General features: G+C 45.3%; 1 protein-coding gene across 5 annotated transcripts in view; it reads right to left on the bottom strand.

Moving 5' to 3' along the window:
• Positions 1–6472: 6472 nt before the first annotated feature.
• The window catches only part of SH3BGR (SH3 domain binding glutamate rich protein), a 63592-nt gene continuing 52381 nt past the window's right edge, over positions 6473–17683 (bottom strand). For 3 of the 5 annotated variants that reach the window (XM_084986921.1, XM_084986920.1, NM_001244236.1), the window contains 3 exon segments: positions 15435–15464; positions 10592–10732; positions 6473–6865 (listed from right to left, as the gene is read on the bottom strand). In XM_084986921.1, coding sequence (XP_084843047.1) covers positions 10625–10732; positions 15435–15464 — 138 coding nt within the window. In that variant the 3' untranslated portion in view covers positions 6473–6865; positions 10592–10624. 5 annotated transcript variants of the gene reach the window in all.

Raw genomic sequence — 17683 nt, 5'->3', positions numbered from 1 at the left:
CTTCCTAGGGTGTTGGTTACATGAAGACCCGCATGTGTCAGAATTCATCAGACTGGATACTTCAATGGGTGCTGGGGTAAAATATGAAATACATCTGGGCTTTGTTTCCAAGTCCTGACACAGAGCTCCTAAAACCCTTGGGGTTCCCTGAGTGATCAGAGGGTCTGCGTTATTCGAAAGGAGCCCCTTCCGATCCTGAGTTGGCTCTTGAGGAGTCGGGGGCGGGGCGGGGGGGGGGGGGTGTGTGGATGGCTTCAGGATGGGCGCAGATTGCTGAGAAAGTCTTTCAGGTGATTAGAAGTTTAGAACATTCAGCCCCACCCCATCCCACCTCCCAAAAAGGGAGCGGCATTGGAGATTAAATTCAAAAAAAAAAAAACAATTCAGATAAAATTGAGGAAGTTTCCTGGTTGCTGAACGTGGTGGTGATGCAGTGGGGGGAGATGGCGGGGGGGGGCAGGGGGGGGGTGCATTCTTACTCCACAGGTACAGAGGCTCTGGCACTCAGGGTCCTTCTGGACCCTGCCCTGTATACATTCTTCTGGCTGTTCCTTTGTATCTTACATAATAGATTACAGGTGCAGTGCTTCCTGGAGTTCTAGGAGGCATTCTAGCAAACTGTCAAACCCAGGCATGGGGGGAGGGGAACCTCTAGATGTGTCATCCGCCCCACGGGAGTGCAGAAAGCCTGGGGACCCCATTTTCCGCTGGTGTCTGAAGCTGAGCCAGTCTTACAGAACTGAACCCTCAGCCTGTAGAATCTGAGTGTCCGCCTGTAGGAAATTAGTGTCAGAAGTGAATTGTCACCCAGCCAGTGTCAGAATATCAGAGAAGTGGCTAGTGTTGGATAACCAGCCCGGAGCATATGGCTGCATAAACTGAACCTCAATGATGTTGATTTAAAAAGAAAAATCTGCAACCAAGCAAAGGGTTCAAACTGTCGTCTGAATTGTGCCCCTTGGGGGTCAAGGCCCTCATAGCTATATTCAGAGCATCTCCCCTCCTGTTTGATCTTTATATGCAGATCTGTTAAAATAAAGAGTTCCATGGCTTACAAAAAGGTATTTGAAAGCCACTGGTTCCTTTGTAAAATCCATCAGGAATGATAACTTCACTGTGCCATACAGGTGAGGGGGAAAGAATCAGGTGTTTCCTGGGTGGACATTCCCCCCGCCAGCATTTCTTAAACCCCACTTCACATGCCAATCGTCAGAGCTTCCAAAAATACTTTGGTGCCTGAGCCCCACCAAGGATCTTCCCAGTGGGAAGAAGAGGCCGTCATTGGACTAAAAAGTGCCAGGAATTCAAGGCAGGAGGAGAATCATCTGAGAGACCATCAAAGTGCATTTTTAGTGGATTTGACCTACCAGGAGTTCATGGTTAAATCTCAATGAATCTAGTTAAAGGCTAGAGAAAGGTATCATTTACCTAAGGAGTGGTCCTTTAGGGAAAAATTAAACTAGGCTGCATCTCTCTGCTTTATTTTTGAAGAATCTGGGGGGGGGGGGGAAATCAGTCTACGAATGTAATGGGGTCTTTTGTTGTGTTGTTTGGTTTTCTCTGCCTCTCAAGAAGCATGTGGAAGTTCCCATGCCAGGGATCGAACCCACAGCACCACAGCAGCAATCCGAGTTACTGCAGTGACAATGCCAGATCCTTAAACTGCTGGTGTGACTTTTTTTTTTTTTGTCTTTTTGTCTTTTAGGGCTGCACCTGTGGCATACGGAAGTTCCCAGGCTAGGAGTCCAGTCGGATCTGTAGCCACCAGCCTACACCACAGCCACAGCAACTCGGGATCAGAGACTTGTCTATGACCTATACCACAGCTCAACACCAGATCCTTAACTCACTGAGCAAGGCCAGGGATCGAACCTGCATCCTCAGGTTTGATGCCAGTCGGGTTCTCTAACTGCTGAGCCACGACGGGAACTCCTGGTGTGATTTTTTTTTAGTAGGAGCTTTATTTTCCTCCTTAGATAACTTCTGTTTCTTTCCAAAGAGAACAAACTTGTTTTATAATGGATCACAGAGAAAAGTGACCCACTGCACAACAAGCAAACTAAAATTCAATGTCCTGAGGAGTTCTCGTGTGGCTCAGTGGGTTAAGAACTCCACTAGTATCCATGAGGATGCAGGTTCGATCCCTGGCCCCACTCAGTGGGTTAAGGATCCCATGTTGCCGTGAGCTGCAGTGTGGCTTGCAGATGTGGCTCGGATCCGGCGTTGCTGGGGCTGGGGTGTAGACCAGCAGTTACAGTTCCAATTAGACCCCTAGCCTGCGAACCTCCATATGCCGCGGTGCAGCCCTAAAAAAGACAAACAAACAAAAAATCCCCTTTAACTGGGGCCAGCACGTCTTGACCGTGGCATCGCGTCGAAAGACAGAATATGTGGACCCGAGGAGGCCAGAGAAGGAGGCCCTCTGACCACAGGTCCACACTGCCCACTACCTGCCCTGGTAGTCTCCCCAGGGCTGTGACTGCGGTCAAGGGCAGAGAGGCAAGGGTTTGTTGAGGCGGCTGGTCCTGGCCTTGGAGCGAGACCCACGTCCCAGCCTGGCCCTTTCCAGGTGATGTGACTCACACAAGTACTGCACATCCCCTCACCTCAGTTTCCCCATCCGCGAAATGGGCGTGGTGGTGTCCCCCTCACCAGGTGACTGTAGGGATTATGTGGGGTCCTTAACATAGAGCCTGACTCTCAGCGGGCACCCCAAAAATACCAGCCGGTAAAATACTTTGAAACACAATAACCAGCAACTTGATTTTAATCCTAGAGTGAGTTTGCTCCCTGTGGGTCAGTGAGAAAAGGCATCACATTCCTGAGCTGAGATGCATCTGCTGGCCTTTGGCCGAGTCCCCCCACGTTCCTCCTTGACCCCCACGCCCCCTGCATGCTACTCACACACCCGGGCAGATCCTCCGTCAATCTGCATCTTCCACCCTGAGAGCATGGCTTCGTCTTTAAACCATCTCCAGAGCTCTAATTCTAGAAGACCTACACCACCCACTGATATGTTTTAAAGGGTTCAGACCTCGGGAGTTCCCACTGTGGTGCAGTGGGCTAAGGACCCAACTGCAGTGGCTCAGGTCGCTGTGGAAGCATGGGTTCAATCCCTGGCCCTGGAACTTCCATCAACTGTGGACGCAGCCAAAAAAAAAAGAAAGGTTTCACAACTCAATTCTTCTACCTACAAGGAAATCCTTTCAAAACACAGAGTCAAAGGTCTCAACCACCCATGAAAGGTTCATGAGTCTGTTTCTGAACCTTCGGAACAATGTTGTGTTGGGACTAAAAGGCTTGACACGGGGAAGGACGACCAGGAGGAAGATTCCGTGTCTTCCCCAAAACTGTCGATCAGCTGTTGACTGAGTTTAGACCCCAGCGTAATGCAAGGGTGTGAAATTTAATCAATGACTGGCTAAAAGCTTTAAGAGTGCCCCTCATTTTGCCCAAGATTAATTATAAATGACACACTAATTACCTGGCCAATTGGTGTGGAGGGTCTTTGTTTTTCCTCTGTCTGGGGGACAAATACCTATGCCCACCTTCTGGTCTCCCCTAACCCAGAGCTTAGGCAGAGGGGCTCGGGGACAGCAAGGCTGTATCCAGAAGCTTATCTTTTGTCACCACCTAGTGGTCATTCTCTATTATTACAACTCACTAGGGTCACCTTAACTCTCACCACGGCTGCACAGGCTTGACACTTGCACAGTTTTTTAAAGAAAACATTTTTAAATATTCCTCAAGGAGCTTGGGAGGCCATACATTCCATTCCCTTTCTATGCCTCTCACATTTAGAAAACTCGACGACAATCACAAGCCCCCCTCATGGGACGAAGATTTCAACCCAAAGAAACACAAGAAAACCCCAGAAAAGTGGGAAAGGAGGCATTTACCGTTCAGTGGTTAGACAAATGCCCTTGAATTTGTGTGTGCTTGCTTTTCAAATTAAAAAAGAAAAGAGAAACAGTTGCTCTGAATGTTCAGGCCCGCTGTAGACTCATCAATCAAACTCTGCCCTTCATTCCCTTCGGAACATCATATAATTACTCCATGACTCGTCTTTTTCTTTTTCTTTTTTTCTTTGCAGGATTTTGCTTAGCCACTTGGGCTTTTCTTTTGAGTTATTCTTTCTCACATATTTATAATGCTGTTTAGTTTCTAGAAACTTCCTATGTTGAAAAAGCCTGCGGATTCTTTTAACTATATTTTGAAATCACACGGTCCACACCTCACTGTGCCACTGGGCCCACCAGCCACTGGAGGTGAGAGTGATGGCTGAAACCAAATCCGGAAGAAAAGTGATTCTAGTTACGGGTGTTATTGAGCTAAGGGGGCTTTGCATCTGGATAGTACTTTCTAGAAAACAAAATGTGAGTAAAGCTACTCTCCTAGAATGCTAATTTTCTGACTACAGAGAGACAATGTAAGGAAATAAATCAGTCCAATTTAAATAGGTGGTCTACTCTGCTTATTATCAACACAAATATTTATCTTCATTTAAAAATATGGGAGGAGTTCCCGTCGTGGCTCAGCGGTAACAAACCCGACTAGTATCCATAAGGATGCAAGTTCGATCCCCCGCCTCGCTCATTGGGTTAAGGATCTGGCGTTGCCGTGAACTGTGGGGTAGGTCAGACTTGGCTCGGATCCCGCTTTGTTGTGGCTGTGGCGTAGGCCGGCAGCTTGCAGCTCCCATTCGACTCCTAACCTGGGAACCTCCATATGCTGCATGCAGGTACAGCTCTAGAAAAGCCAAAAAAAAAAAAAAAAAAAAAAAAAAAAAAAAAAAAAAAACCATAAAATATGAGAAATAGGGGGAAAAGTGGCACCTAGCTAAATAAATCTATCCCCATCCTAGTCTACCACGAAAGAGCTAAAAGTCAACCCAAGTAACACAAAAACTTAAAGCCTATTTGCATATGGAGTTGCGATAAAATTGTGCATGCATTTTGGATAGGACGAAATTTAATGCCATGAAATACAAAAGAGAAACTATTTCTTTCCTTTTTTTTTTTTTTTTTTTTTTTTTTTGTCTTTTCTAGGGCTGCACCCACGGCATAGGGAGGTTCCCAGGCTAGGGGTTGAATTGGAGCTGTGGCTGCCAGTCTACACCACAGCCACAGCAACACAGGATCCGAACTGTGTCTGCAACCTACACCACAGCTCATGGCAACGCCGGATCCTTAACCCACTGAGTGAGGCCAGGGATCAAACCTGAAACCTCATAGTTCCTAGTCGGATTCATTAACCACTGAGCCACGACAGGAACTCCTAGAAACTAATTTTTAATTGTATGAATTTCCATCTCACTGTAGCCTCTCGCCTTATTTTTCCCAAAGAGAGAAATGTCTACTTCAACAATTTGGGACAAAATAATCTTAATTCTCTCTAAAATGCCTTTTTGTTACTAAGGTAACAAGAAAAGAGCTGTCTGCCAGAGTTCCCATGAGCCACACGACTCCCGCCACTACATGCCCCAGTGACCCAAACAGACTTAGCTGCAAAATCAACAGAAAGACCCAAGTGGAAGAAGCCTTCCTGGCTCCTCCAAGCTGATGGCCACTGTTGTCCTTACACAGGAAAACAGCACAGACAAAGACCCTTCTGACAGCTCAGAAGCAACGTCAGCAGCAAGAGGCAGACACGGAGCAGCCCGCAGAGGGGAGAGACGCCAGCAAAATCTTACAGGGAAGAAAATGTATCTACCATGCTGGGGCGGGAGGGGAAGAGGCAGGTGAACAGAGAAACGCTTCAATCCTACCTGGTGACCAAGTCATGGGGCTGGACCAGCTCTCGGTGAACAGACACCAACATCAGGAGGCAAAATTACAGTAACAGGCTTGGCACGGAGCAGCCACGGCTGCAGATCCATCAACAGGCCCGAGACGCCGCAGAGGCAGCCACTCCCCTCAGTGCAGCAGCACGCAGAGGGCGCCGGGTGGCAAACGAATTTATCGGCATCCTTATCCCTGCACAGGTGAATGGCAGTGGCATTTAAAAAGGCTTTGGGGAGCTCCCGTTGTGCCTAGCGGGTTAAGAACCTGACTGGTGTCCATAAGGATGTGGGTTCAATCCCTGGCCTCGCTCACCGGGTTAAAGGATCCGATGTGGCCATGAGTTGCGGTGTAGGTCGGATGTGGCTCAGATCCTGCATTACTGTGGCTGTGGCACAGGCTGGCAGCAGCAGCTCCCATTTGACCCCTAGCCCAGGAATTTCTGCGTGCCACGGGTATGGCCCTACAAACACAAAAAAATAAAAAATAAAGTAAAAAGGCTTCTGAGATCATGCACCCGGCAGTAGGAATAGCACAAAATATGACATAATGAGACAAATCGCTGTCATTTGAAAACATGCACCAAATACGCACCAAACATTCAAGCATCCGTCTCAACAGAGAGAGAAAAGTTCTGCCCAGAATCCGGAGTCGGCAACAGAGAGACAGAGACGAGAAAGGAACAAGAGAGATATTTGCTAATCACCTTTATTGGTAAGACTGGTGTCTGCAAAGCTAATTCTGAGACATGTAGCCTAAGGCACCTACAAAGACTCTTATATCACAAAGAGAAGTTCTATATTTTGAAAGCATTTTTTTTTCAGGGTATTAGAAGATCTGTCTATTCATGCAGAGAAAAAAAAGATTAAGCCAAGGCCACAAATGTCAGGCTCATGAAGGTAGGCGTGGGACTTCACATCTGACTTCGCGTTGACATGATTAAGCAGATATTCGCAAGGACACCTCGTCACGTCAGATACGCGATGCCGCAGGGAAGCCCGGGTGTGCCAGCTTCCGGCCAAAGCACTCTTGTTGAGTGGGGTTTGGGGGAGACCGTTGAAATGCTGCTTCGTGACTTGAGTGTCCTAAAAGAAAGAGGAAATATCAGGGGAAAGACTGTTCCACAGAGACGGGGAATGCTTCCCACACACTTAAATTATTTCACAGGCCATCGCCAGGGGAACGTGGCTTTTTATTCTAGAAATTACTACTCACGGGCAAAGAAAGGAAACTGAACTTTTCTCTTGGAAAACCAGACCACCTCCTTCCTCTGCACTAACCCATCAAACTGCATAAGGCAGCGACAGCTCCGATTAGTTTCTCCACTGGATTTTCATGGGAAATGGAAAGGGCTGGATTTGCAGCGTGGTCCTGGCGGAGGGAAGGGGAATGGACCGCGCCTAGACTAGAGGCCAGGGGGCTTTTAGGAGGCAGAACTCCCTCGGTCTCCTACAATATACTATTTCTTCTGGGGCGTCCGTTCAGCATCCATTTCAAACACAGGAAAGGAGAATTCAGAGCTCTCACGGCTTGCCACCTTCCCCCCAAAGCCACCCTTTCAAAGAAAATGCCTGGCACACCCATGAGCGAGGAGATGAGTTTGTCTTTAGACACTGAATGGCTTGTCCCGTCAAACGCATGAGTGCCCTGCCATGCTGCATTTGTTTGTTTTTTGTTTTTTTCCTTTTTTGGCCACATCCAGGGCATGTGGAAGTTCCCGGGTCAGGGCCAGCTGCGCCACAGCTGTGACCTACGCCACAGCTGCAGCAACACCAATTCCTTAACTCACTGCACCACAACGGGAACTCCGCAAGTTGCCCTGAAAGGACACTGGACCTCTCTGGGAGCTGTCGGATTCACTCCTTCACTGGCAACCACATTGACCTCCCAAAACGGTGATGGACTAAATTCCAAACTCGAAGCCATCAGAGAACTGGCAAAATGGGCTGGCCACAGCTGGAGCTGCTTTTTTAAAAAAAAAAAAAAAAAAAAAATCAGCCTATAAAGCCGTCTGGCTCCAGGAAGGATTCCCTTTCAGCTGTGTCCCTTCACATTCAGTAGTTTTTTATAATTACCATATTAAAGTTGCCTAATTTTAAAAGAACTTTACATGCAGAGTGAATAGAAATAAACAGTATTTAGGAGTGTTTACTGCCGGGGGCGGCAACTTTGGGGGAGAATAATAATAAATATGTCAATATCCGCATACCTTTCTTCCTCATCATCCCTATAGGAAAAATTTTTTAAAGTAAACTTGCCAGTTTTCTTCTTTTCAAAACTAGGTCCCGATCCATCCCTTGGCAGTGGGGTTAGGGACACTAGTAAAACTGACAACAGGTTTCTCAATAGTACCAACAGTAGAAAATCAAAAAATTAAGAAAAGAAATGGGATTGCTTCCCAAATGACAATCATTTGGCCCTAAAGTAGAGGTCTGTGTGTCCACAACACGAAAGAACCCACCTAGGAGGAGTTCCCATTGGGGCTCAGTGGACCTGACACAGTGACCGTAAGACACAGGTTCGATTCCCGGCCTTGCTCAGTGGGTTAAGGATGCAGAGGCAGCTTGGATCCCATGTTGCTGTGGCTGTGGCATAGGCCTGCAGCTACAGCTCCGATTCAACCCCTAGCTCAAGAACTTCCTCATGCCACAGGGGTAGCCGTAAAAAGAAAAAAAAAAGAAAAAAAAAAAAAAAAAGGACATAGGAAAACATCAGACGATGGGCTAGATTTGCTTCGTAAATCGAGTGAGTGAGTAAGGAAATGCCCATGACCCAATAGTAAAATATGATGGCCGCTCCCACCAGATCCACGACTCCCTAAAAATACATTCATCTTTTTCACTTTTAGCATTTTATGGATCAGTGTAAGCATGTTAAGAGGGGAGCTTCATACTGTCCAAACTGGTCTCGGGCACACAGACCAGTACTGTTTGCCAGCTGAGATTTACAAGCACCAGGGGTTTCTTCTTCCTTCTCCAGCTGAACTCTTTTGTCCGCCCATCACTAGACAGGCTCTGAGCTTGACTGCAGATTTTAACTCCAGACCTGCTGTCCGCCCAGGACTTTCTCCTTCTTCCCACTCCGCTGATATCCACAGACCCGAAAATCTGTCTTAGGTTTTTCAGTGGAGGCACAACATGAGAGTAAGGAGGCTAAAAAAAAATTTTTTTTAATTTAAACGTTAAAAAGAACCCTTATGGGGAGTGCCCTGACGGCCTAGCGATTAAGGACCCAGCGTTGTCCCTGCTGTGGCATGGGTTTGATTCCTGGCCCAGGAAGATCCGCATGCTGTGGGTGTGACCAAAAAAAAAAAAAAAGAGCCCTTCCAATGCCAGAGCAAACTATAAGCCTCACCACCCTAGAGAATAAACAGCTCCCTCAAATCCGGTGGCAAGATCAAAGAATGCCCACAGTAACGTAATTTATGTGGGTATTTGCTAAATGTCTGCTAAAACTAGATGTTTTTACAGCATTTAATGATCCTTAGGTGTCTTCAGGGAGTTCCTGTTGTGGCGCATCAGAAACAAATCCGACAAGCATCCATAAGGATGTGGGTTCGATCCCTGGCCTTGCTCAGTGGGTGAAGGATCTGGCGTTGCCATGAGCTGTGGTGTAGGTCGCAGACACAGCTCAGATTTGGCATTGCTGTGGCTGTGGTGCAGGCCAGCAGCTGTAGTTCCAGTTCAACCCCTAGCCTGGAAACTTCCATATGCCATGGCTGTGGCCTTAAAAAGCAAAAAAAAAAAAAAAAAAAAAAAAAAAGATCCTTAGGTATTTTCATACTTACTGTCTAGTCTAATCTGTATGGCCCACGAGACTTAAGAATTTCCCCCATGTGTTCAATATCCACTATATCACTGTCTTATTAATACATTCATATGACACCAACCTGGTAAGAATTTATGTAATTCTTGTTCACTGTCAATATAAGTTTAAAATTTAAAAAAAGAATCCGTATTATCTGCACGATATACTAAAAAAGAGATATTTCAAATGGTAAAAAAAGTAAAAAGTAAAAATAAAATTACAAGGCTGGAGTTCACATCGTGGCTCAGCAGAAATAAATCTGACTAGCATCCACGAGGATGCATGTTCAATCCCTGGCCTCGCTCAATGGGTTAAGGATCTGGGGTTGCCGTGAGCGGTGGTGTAGGTCAAAGATGCAGCTCAGATCCTATATGGCTGTGGTGTAGGCCGGCAGCTGCAGCTCCCATTTGACCCCTAGCCTGGGAACCTCCACATGCTGCAGGTGCAGCCCTAAGAAGACCAAAAAAAAAAAATTACAAGGCATTCTTCACCCTATTCCAAAGTGTTTCTACAAGAGTGTTCAGCTAATAGTGGCTCATGAAAATGTCCTATCAAGCATTTATCACCCAGTCTCCAGCAGCGATATTTTTTTGCACGAGCAGCCAGCCTTGTGGGGTGTTCGGCTGTGTTTTATTTGCCATCACATGCACATCGGGACTGTCACTCCCTAGGGATATGCAGAATGTTCATCCATAGTCTCCATGCCTGATAACCGAACACGTCCCGTGCTTTGACGGCTATAAGGAGGAAGAGGAAGGACCCCGTACAAAACACTCTTCCTCGCCTCAACCTTACCCCTTTTCCTAGAAACCATATCCACCACTGCCTTCCTGAGAAATGGTGACAAAGATTTTGGTGGCTCCATTGCTCCAGGAAGGGGCCCCCAGAGCCTCTGGAAGAAAGACAAATGGATGGAAGAGGCACCCGCTTCAATCACCAGGGGAAACTCGGTCTCCACAGCACATGGAAATAAACAAGCCTTCACCCCAGAACCACGTGGCTACCTGGACAGGTAGAAGAACAAGGCAGGCAACGGCCTACGAATCTTCCTCGGCCTCTTCGTCGTCTCCTGGCTCCTCTTCTCCCGCTTCGGCTTCCTCGTCCTCTGCTTCCCCTTCTGCTCCCTCCTCCGTTACGTCGCCCGCCTTATTTTAACAAAAATGACAGCATTCCTGAGCTAATTTCTTGAAGCCAAAATTATCAGCAACCTACATACATAATCTGAAACTATGTGCAAATTAATAATGTTTATTTTCATACATAAAAACGGGATTTTAAAAACATGGAAGCTTGTCTAGCAAAGAGAGACTATTAAGATTATTATTGAAAAGATACATTGATAATGAAAAATCACTGTATAGAATAGGCTAAGAATAACTTTTAGGTCTAAGAATAGGGATTAGTTTGATAAAACAACTAATAAATAACTAATAAAAATAATGAAGCAGATCTATATTTACCATCCTCCCTGAAATATATAGATTAATTACATGCATAAAAGTAGATCACAAAAGAATATTCATCAAGGTTTGATAAATATGTGTGTACGCGGGTGTGTGGCTAGCGGTTATCTCTGGATAATGGGGTGATAAGCTATCTTTATTTTCTGCTTTTATGTGTATTTTCTAAATTTCCTATAAAGATCACGAATTACTTATAATTTCAAAAAATCAACAAAAATTGGGACGAGAGTTTGTTTTGACATTTGGGTGGTGACCCAGACAATAATACATGGGACGTCTGGTAATAGCCTCTCTAACTGTGAGTTCCCAATTTTAGTTTAGCTCTCTGATTAGCATTTTGAACTGGTTAATCCAAAAATGTTCCAAAACAATCTCGCTTGATTAGAATTCACGTAACTGAGATTGTGGGAACATGAGAGCTGGGAATGAAAAGCAGGGAGAATCTAAGGACGTCCCTTTGGACCTGTCCTCAGGATTCATAACATTCTCAGAAGAGCATCATCTGCACGCTGACACGTGAGGGTGGAAGGTGGAAACTCCCCAACATCCAGCTGATAAAGCGCAGCAGACTTAACAAGCACGCAGGCGGGCGAGCATCTCAATTCCGCTTCACTGCGACACGCAGCACCCCTTCCCCTTGGTCCGCAGCAGGAGAACAGCACCTGCCGACCTGGCCATGCTCAGTTACTGACAATCACCCTAAAGCTCCTGATGGTGAAGTCCTCCCCCAGTGCCTGCCAGGAAGCAAAACCGAATTTCTCAAACCAAAAAAAAGAGGCCCTTCTTTGAAGCTTTCAAAATAAAACTGGTAGAATCTGAACGTTTCAACAAGCAGGGAAAGAACGGGCGTGGAGAGGACTCATTGGTGGAAACTTAAGTTGAGTTAAAGACCTTCGTTGGCCTTTGCCGTCTTCCGTTTCTCCTGATTCACTACCTTTGACTCATTGCAGCCACCGAAGGAAAATTAGAGCCCTTTTTTTTTTTTTTTGCAACCAAACACAAGTTCATAGTAAAAAATAAATACAACTGTGTTGGAAATTAGACGGACTCTTTACCACGAGCATCAAAACAGTAGGAGTTCCTGTCCTTTACCTCCACGTGGCATGCGAGTCCCCTAGAACCCGGCTTCTAAGCCAGTGGTTCTCAGCCTTGAAGCAACTGCAGCATTTCTTAAAACAGTCAGGGGGGCTCCACCTTGGTTTTTGATCCAGGTCTGAAAGCGTGTAGTTCTACGAGTTCCCAGGTGAGGCGACTGCTGCTGCTCTGAGAACCCCACTTCGAGAACCTCTACTTTGGTCTGTAGTCTCTTTCTTAAATCACACTGGTTGGTAACCAGGGTGTGGTGAGTCCTCACAACTAGCGGGTTAGGCACTACTGCCCACCAAAGTCTTCCTTTACCTGGGTGGGTTATGCTGGCTCCATGCTTGTGTATGCACATTAGGGTTGTACGCTAATTATCCAATTTATTTTTTTTAATGATTTTTATTTTTTCCATTAGAGTTGGTTGACAGTGTTCTGTCAATTTTCTACTGCGACCCAGTCACACACACATATATCCATTATTTTTCTCACATTATCCTCCATCATGCTCCATCACAAGTGACTAGATATAGTTCCCTGTGCTATACAGCAAGATCTCACTGCTTATCCACTCCAAATGCAAGAGTTTGTGCCTATTAACCCCAGACTCCCAGTCCATCCCACTCCCTCCTCCTTCCCCTCAGCAACCCCAAGTCTGTTCTCCAAGTCCATGAATTTCTTTTCTGTGAAAAGGTTCATCTGTGCCATATATTAGATTCCAGATATAAGTGATATCATACGGTATTTGTCTTTCTCTTTCTGACTTACCTCATAATTACCCAATTTAAATAAGCATCACAGAAATCAACGAAATATAAGCATGAAAAGAATTTTTGGTCCTATTAATGGAATACTTTGAAAAGACCAATGCATAGAAGTCACCTTAAAAATCTGTCATCAAGAGTTCCCATCATGGCTCAGTGGTTAACAAACCCCACTAGCATCCATGAGGACACAGGTTCAATCCCTGGCCTCTCTCAGTGGGTTAAGGATCTGGCATTGCTGTGAGCTGTGGTGTAGGCCAGTGCTCCAATTGGACCCCTTGCCTGGGAACCTCCATATGCCACAGGTGTAGCCTTAAAAAGATTTAAAAAAAAAAAATCTGTCATCAAATGAAATGTCAAAGGGTTTGGGTGGCAGGGAAGACTCACGAAATCCAAAGAGATTTATGGTCCTGGAGTGCTTTGCATGTGGCCTTCCATTTCAGCTCTAGTTTAAAGAAACCAAAAACGAAATTTCTAGATGGGCAAATAAGTATGTTTACGTCAGAAAGACAACAGCTGGCTCTAATCATTGGACTATTAATTAAAGAAAAGGTCTTTGTCCTGCAGTAAATAGACACTTAAATATTTCAAGTTAAAATATATGTTTAAGGCCTCTACGCTTGTATGATTCACCACTTAAATTGAATTCTTCAACTGGTCAAATAACCTCCAGCTCCAAACATGGGATATGAGGTCTTCCTGGGAATGGAGGTTATTATTATTTACGCATAGACCCTAGAAACAAACCTGTCAGCCAACCTCCTGAGAGTTTACGTTCTATTACAGAGGATACATTCTGTTCCTTCACATTTTATCCTTACTAGCAGTAACAGCGTTTCCTAACTTTTCTTTTAACGCTCTTACATCCGCAGTCCTCCGTGGGCTGATACTTCCTATTTTATGCGATTCTTCCTCTCTTGTCTTTGTGAACTTGACTTCCTTACACTTTAGTTCCGCTCATCTACCTTGATTCATTTAGACGCTGCCTTCTTGAAGTCTTTCTCTTCTTAGCTGTATGTGTTTCCTTCACATCCCTAACTTTAATTCTTAGTATAATCCTTCTCTTTCCTGTTGCTGGTGTTGTCTCTTCTGGGCACAGGAGGGACCGCAGAGGAAGGCTCTGCCCCAAACAGGGAAGTGGAGACGCTTATCATCACTGCGTGTATTTCTCTAGGATCTCAGCCCCTTCCATCCTCGCTCCCCAAAATGGAGACACCACCTCAGCTCTATCAGACACCCTGAAGGCACGTGACGCCCTGGAGAGGCTACGGGAGACGGGCTTCTGAAGGTTCAAAACAACACGAGTGATTCTAATGCACACCAGTGGGTGAGAACCACTGCTCTACTAGAACCTCAAGTTGGGGAGGCAGGTTCAAACTTCTTCTCAAATCAATAACGCTCCCCCTGGGGGGAGGGATACACTAGGAGCTTGGGGTTAACAGATACACACGACTCTATAGGAAGTAGATAACCCAACTAGGACCTAACGTATAGCACAGGGAATGCTACTCAATGTTTCGTAATAACCTCTAAGAGAAGAGAATCTGCAAAAGATTATATATGTGTACGTATATATGTACAACTGAGTCACTTTGATGTACACGTGAAACAAACACAACATGGTTAAATCAACTCCACTTCAATAAACACACACACAAAGAAGGCTCGCCCTGCACAGGTCCCCACTGGAAATCCTGGACCCATATGGCCACCTAATGTTACATATTTAAACTTCATGTTTAAGGTAGACGTATTGGTGCTAAACCTAAAATGAAGACTCGATATTACCTGCTACCTGGACATCTGACAAAATTAGGGAGATTCAAGATGGCCTGACCACTGGTTCCCCTCCCACTCTGCTCCCACCGATTAGGTCTCCCGCCCAAGCAGCCCTCCTTATCAAGGGGACCAGACGCAGGGCTTGCTTATCCCTTAGAATTATTCAAACAAGTCGATCACATCCTCTGTGTCAACCAGGGGACACCCCACCCTCTTGATACTACAAAGCCTGCGTCCCACAGCCCCCGTTGTTCACACTGGCCCCACGTGAACCCTCATGTGGCCCTTCATCCCTTGGGCTTTGAGAACATGTGATCAATGGGCTTCTGTCCATCTCACCTGTCCTGTGGCAGGTGTGGTGTGTCACTTACGCCCCTAACCAGAGAGAGGGGCTCAAACGACACTGCTAAGCACCATGCGAGCTGCACACACTGTGCTGTTCAGGGCGGTGGGAAGGAAGAAGGGAGAAGAAAATCCCACTGAAGGACTTGCCCCCGCCTGGCCTGTGTCTCAGCTGACCCTTCACCCCAGGAGCCTCAGAAAGGGATCCAGAGTCACACCCTTCTTCTCCATCCACCTCCCTTTGATAAATGCATCTTCAACTTATTTCTCCTCTCAGCAGCCAAAGGAGGACTTCTTGGGAGCATGGGGTGCATTCGCTTCCCTAAATCTTGACGGACAAGGAGAAGGCGGCTAAAGCTGCAATTCACCTAAAAGATGCTTTTGTTAAGCACAAGACAACTGCGTAATAGCTCCTGTACCTCTTCTGGGGCTGTCTCTCCCTCTTCTTCCTTAGGTCCATAAAAAAAAAGAAAGGAAAGGAAAAATATAAATTCGCATAAGTTTTAAGCTGAGTCTCAAAATTAAGCAAACTCTATAGCCAATACTTTGTAAGAACTGTGGATGGAAAGTGACCTTTAAAATGGCACAAAATTTTTAAGTTTTTAAATAAAAATTTTTAATGTAAAAAAAACCACAAATTCACTTAACTATAATAAAATGTATGTTTATCAAAGTGAAAGACATCAATTTATTGAAAAAATATTTAGATATCAAAAATATGATAACTGAGCAATGCCTGCTTATTTCATGCATTACATTTCAAGGCCTGGAATATTATGAAATTAAAAACGTATTTTCATCATTCCTATTTTTGAGAAAATATAACTAATTAGTAATGTTGCTTAGTTATATGTCTAATTCTGCCTCTATATCCAAAGCATATTTTATTTATTTATTTATTTATTTTTGTCTTTTTGCCATTTCTTGGGCTGCTCCCGCGGCATGTGGAGATTCCCAGGCTAGGGGTCGAATCGGAGCTGTAGCCGCTGGCCTACGCCAGAGCCACAGCAACGAGGGATCCGAGCCGCGTTTGCATCCTACACCACAGCTCAAGGCAACGCCGGATCATTAACCCACTGAGCAAGGGCAGGGACCGAACCCGCAACCTCATGGTTCCCAGTCAGATTCATTAACCACTGCGCCACCAAGGGAACTCCCGATAACACTTCTGAACCATGCAGGGGTTTTTTTTGTTTTGTTTTGTTTTGTTTTTTTGTCTTTTTAGGGCCACACCTGTGGCTATGGAGGTTCCCAGGCTAGGGGATGAATCAGAGCTACAGCTGCCAGCCTGCACCACAACCATAGCAACACCAGAGCTGAGCCATGTCTGTGACCTACACCACAGTTCATGGCAACACTGAATCCTTAAACCACCAAGTGAGGCCAGGGATTGAACCTGCATCCTCTTGGATACTAGTCAGATTCGTTTCCACCAAGCCATGACGGGAACTCCCATGTAGTGATTTATACATTGATTTCTGGTTGAAGAAACTTTAAGGTAAGAAAGGCTATCCCAGGCTCAAACAGGTCCCCACTCTGCCAACCCACTAGAATTCCCATTTCCTCTGATCAAAGGAGTGGAATCAGGCGGCATCTCCTAAAATTGCAAAGAAATAAGAACCTTCCCACCCCTTCCCCAAATGGCCCTGATAAGCCTTCTTGAGATCAAAATATTACAAATGCTTTAATTCAGTGGAAAGATGCAGTTCTCAAGAGTGGTTTCCCTCATGTACTGTTGGTGGGAATGTAAGCTGGTACAACCACTATGGAGAACAGTATGGAGGTATCTTAAAAATCTATACATAGAACTACCAAATGACCCAACAATCCCACTCTTGGGCATATATCCGGACAAAACTCTACTTAAAAAAGACACATGCACCCGCATGTTCATTGCAGCACTATTTACAATAGCCAAGACATGGAAACAACAACCCAAATGTCCATCGACAGACGATTGGATTAGGAAGATGTGGTATATATACACAATGGAATACCACTCAGCCATAAAAAAGAATGACATAATGCCATTTGCAGCAATATGGATGGAACTAGAGACTCTCATACTGAGTGAAGTCAGAAAGAGAAAGACAAATACCATATGATATCACTTATAACTGGAATCTAATAAACAGCACAAATGAGCCTTTCCACAGAAAAGAAAATCATGGACTTGGAGACCAGACTTGTGGCTGCCCGTGGCGAGAGGGAGGGAGTAGGAGGGATTGGGAGCTTGGGGTTAATGGATGCAAACTATTGCTCTTGGAATGGATTTACAATGAGATCCCGCTGTGTGGCATTGAGAACTATGTCTAGATACTTACATCGCAACACGACAATGGGAGGAAAAAGTATGTATACATGTATGTGTAACTTGGTCCCCATGCTGTACGGTGGAAATAAATAAATAAATAAAATTTAAAAAAAAAAAGAATGGTTCCTAAAAATTCCTAATGGTTTACAAGGCAGGCAGCGAGCTCATGAAATTTTGGACTGGGGAGTAGGAAGCAGTCTTGCATTTGCTTATTCGCTCTTGCCCAGACCCTTCTTTGGACAGAGGAGAACACAGAGTCAAGTCATGTGCCAAAAATCTGAGGACAAGTAAGGAACACAATTGGCACACTCTTGGAGATTCCTGGTTCCTAATTCAATGTCCTAATTCCTACCC

The sequence above is a fragment of the Sus scrofa genome, chromosome 13, assembly GCF_054392235.1.
Source record: "Sus scrofa isolate SSC_HxYL_T2T_F1_AM1 chromosome 13, Sscrofa_HxYL_maternal_Yorkshire_Landrace_v2.0, whole genome shotgun sequence".
NCBI lineage: Eukaryota > Metazoa > Chordata > Mammalia > Artiodactyla > Suidae > Sus > Sus scrofa.
Note: the sequence above shows the minus strand (reverse complement) of the source record. Positions and strands in the feature narration are given on the sequence as shown.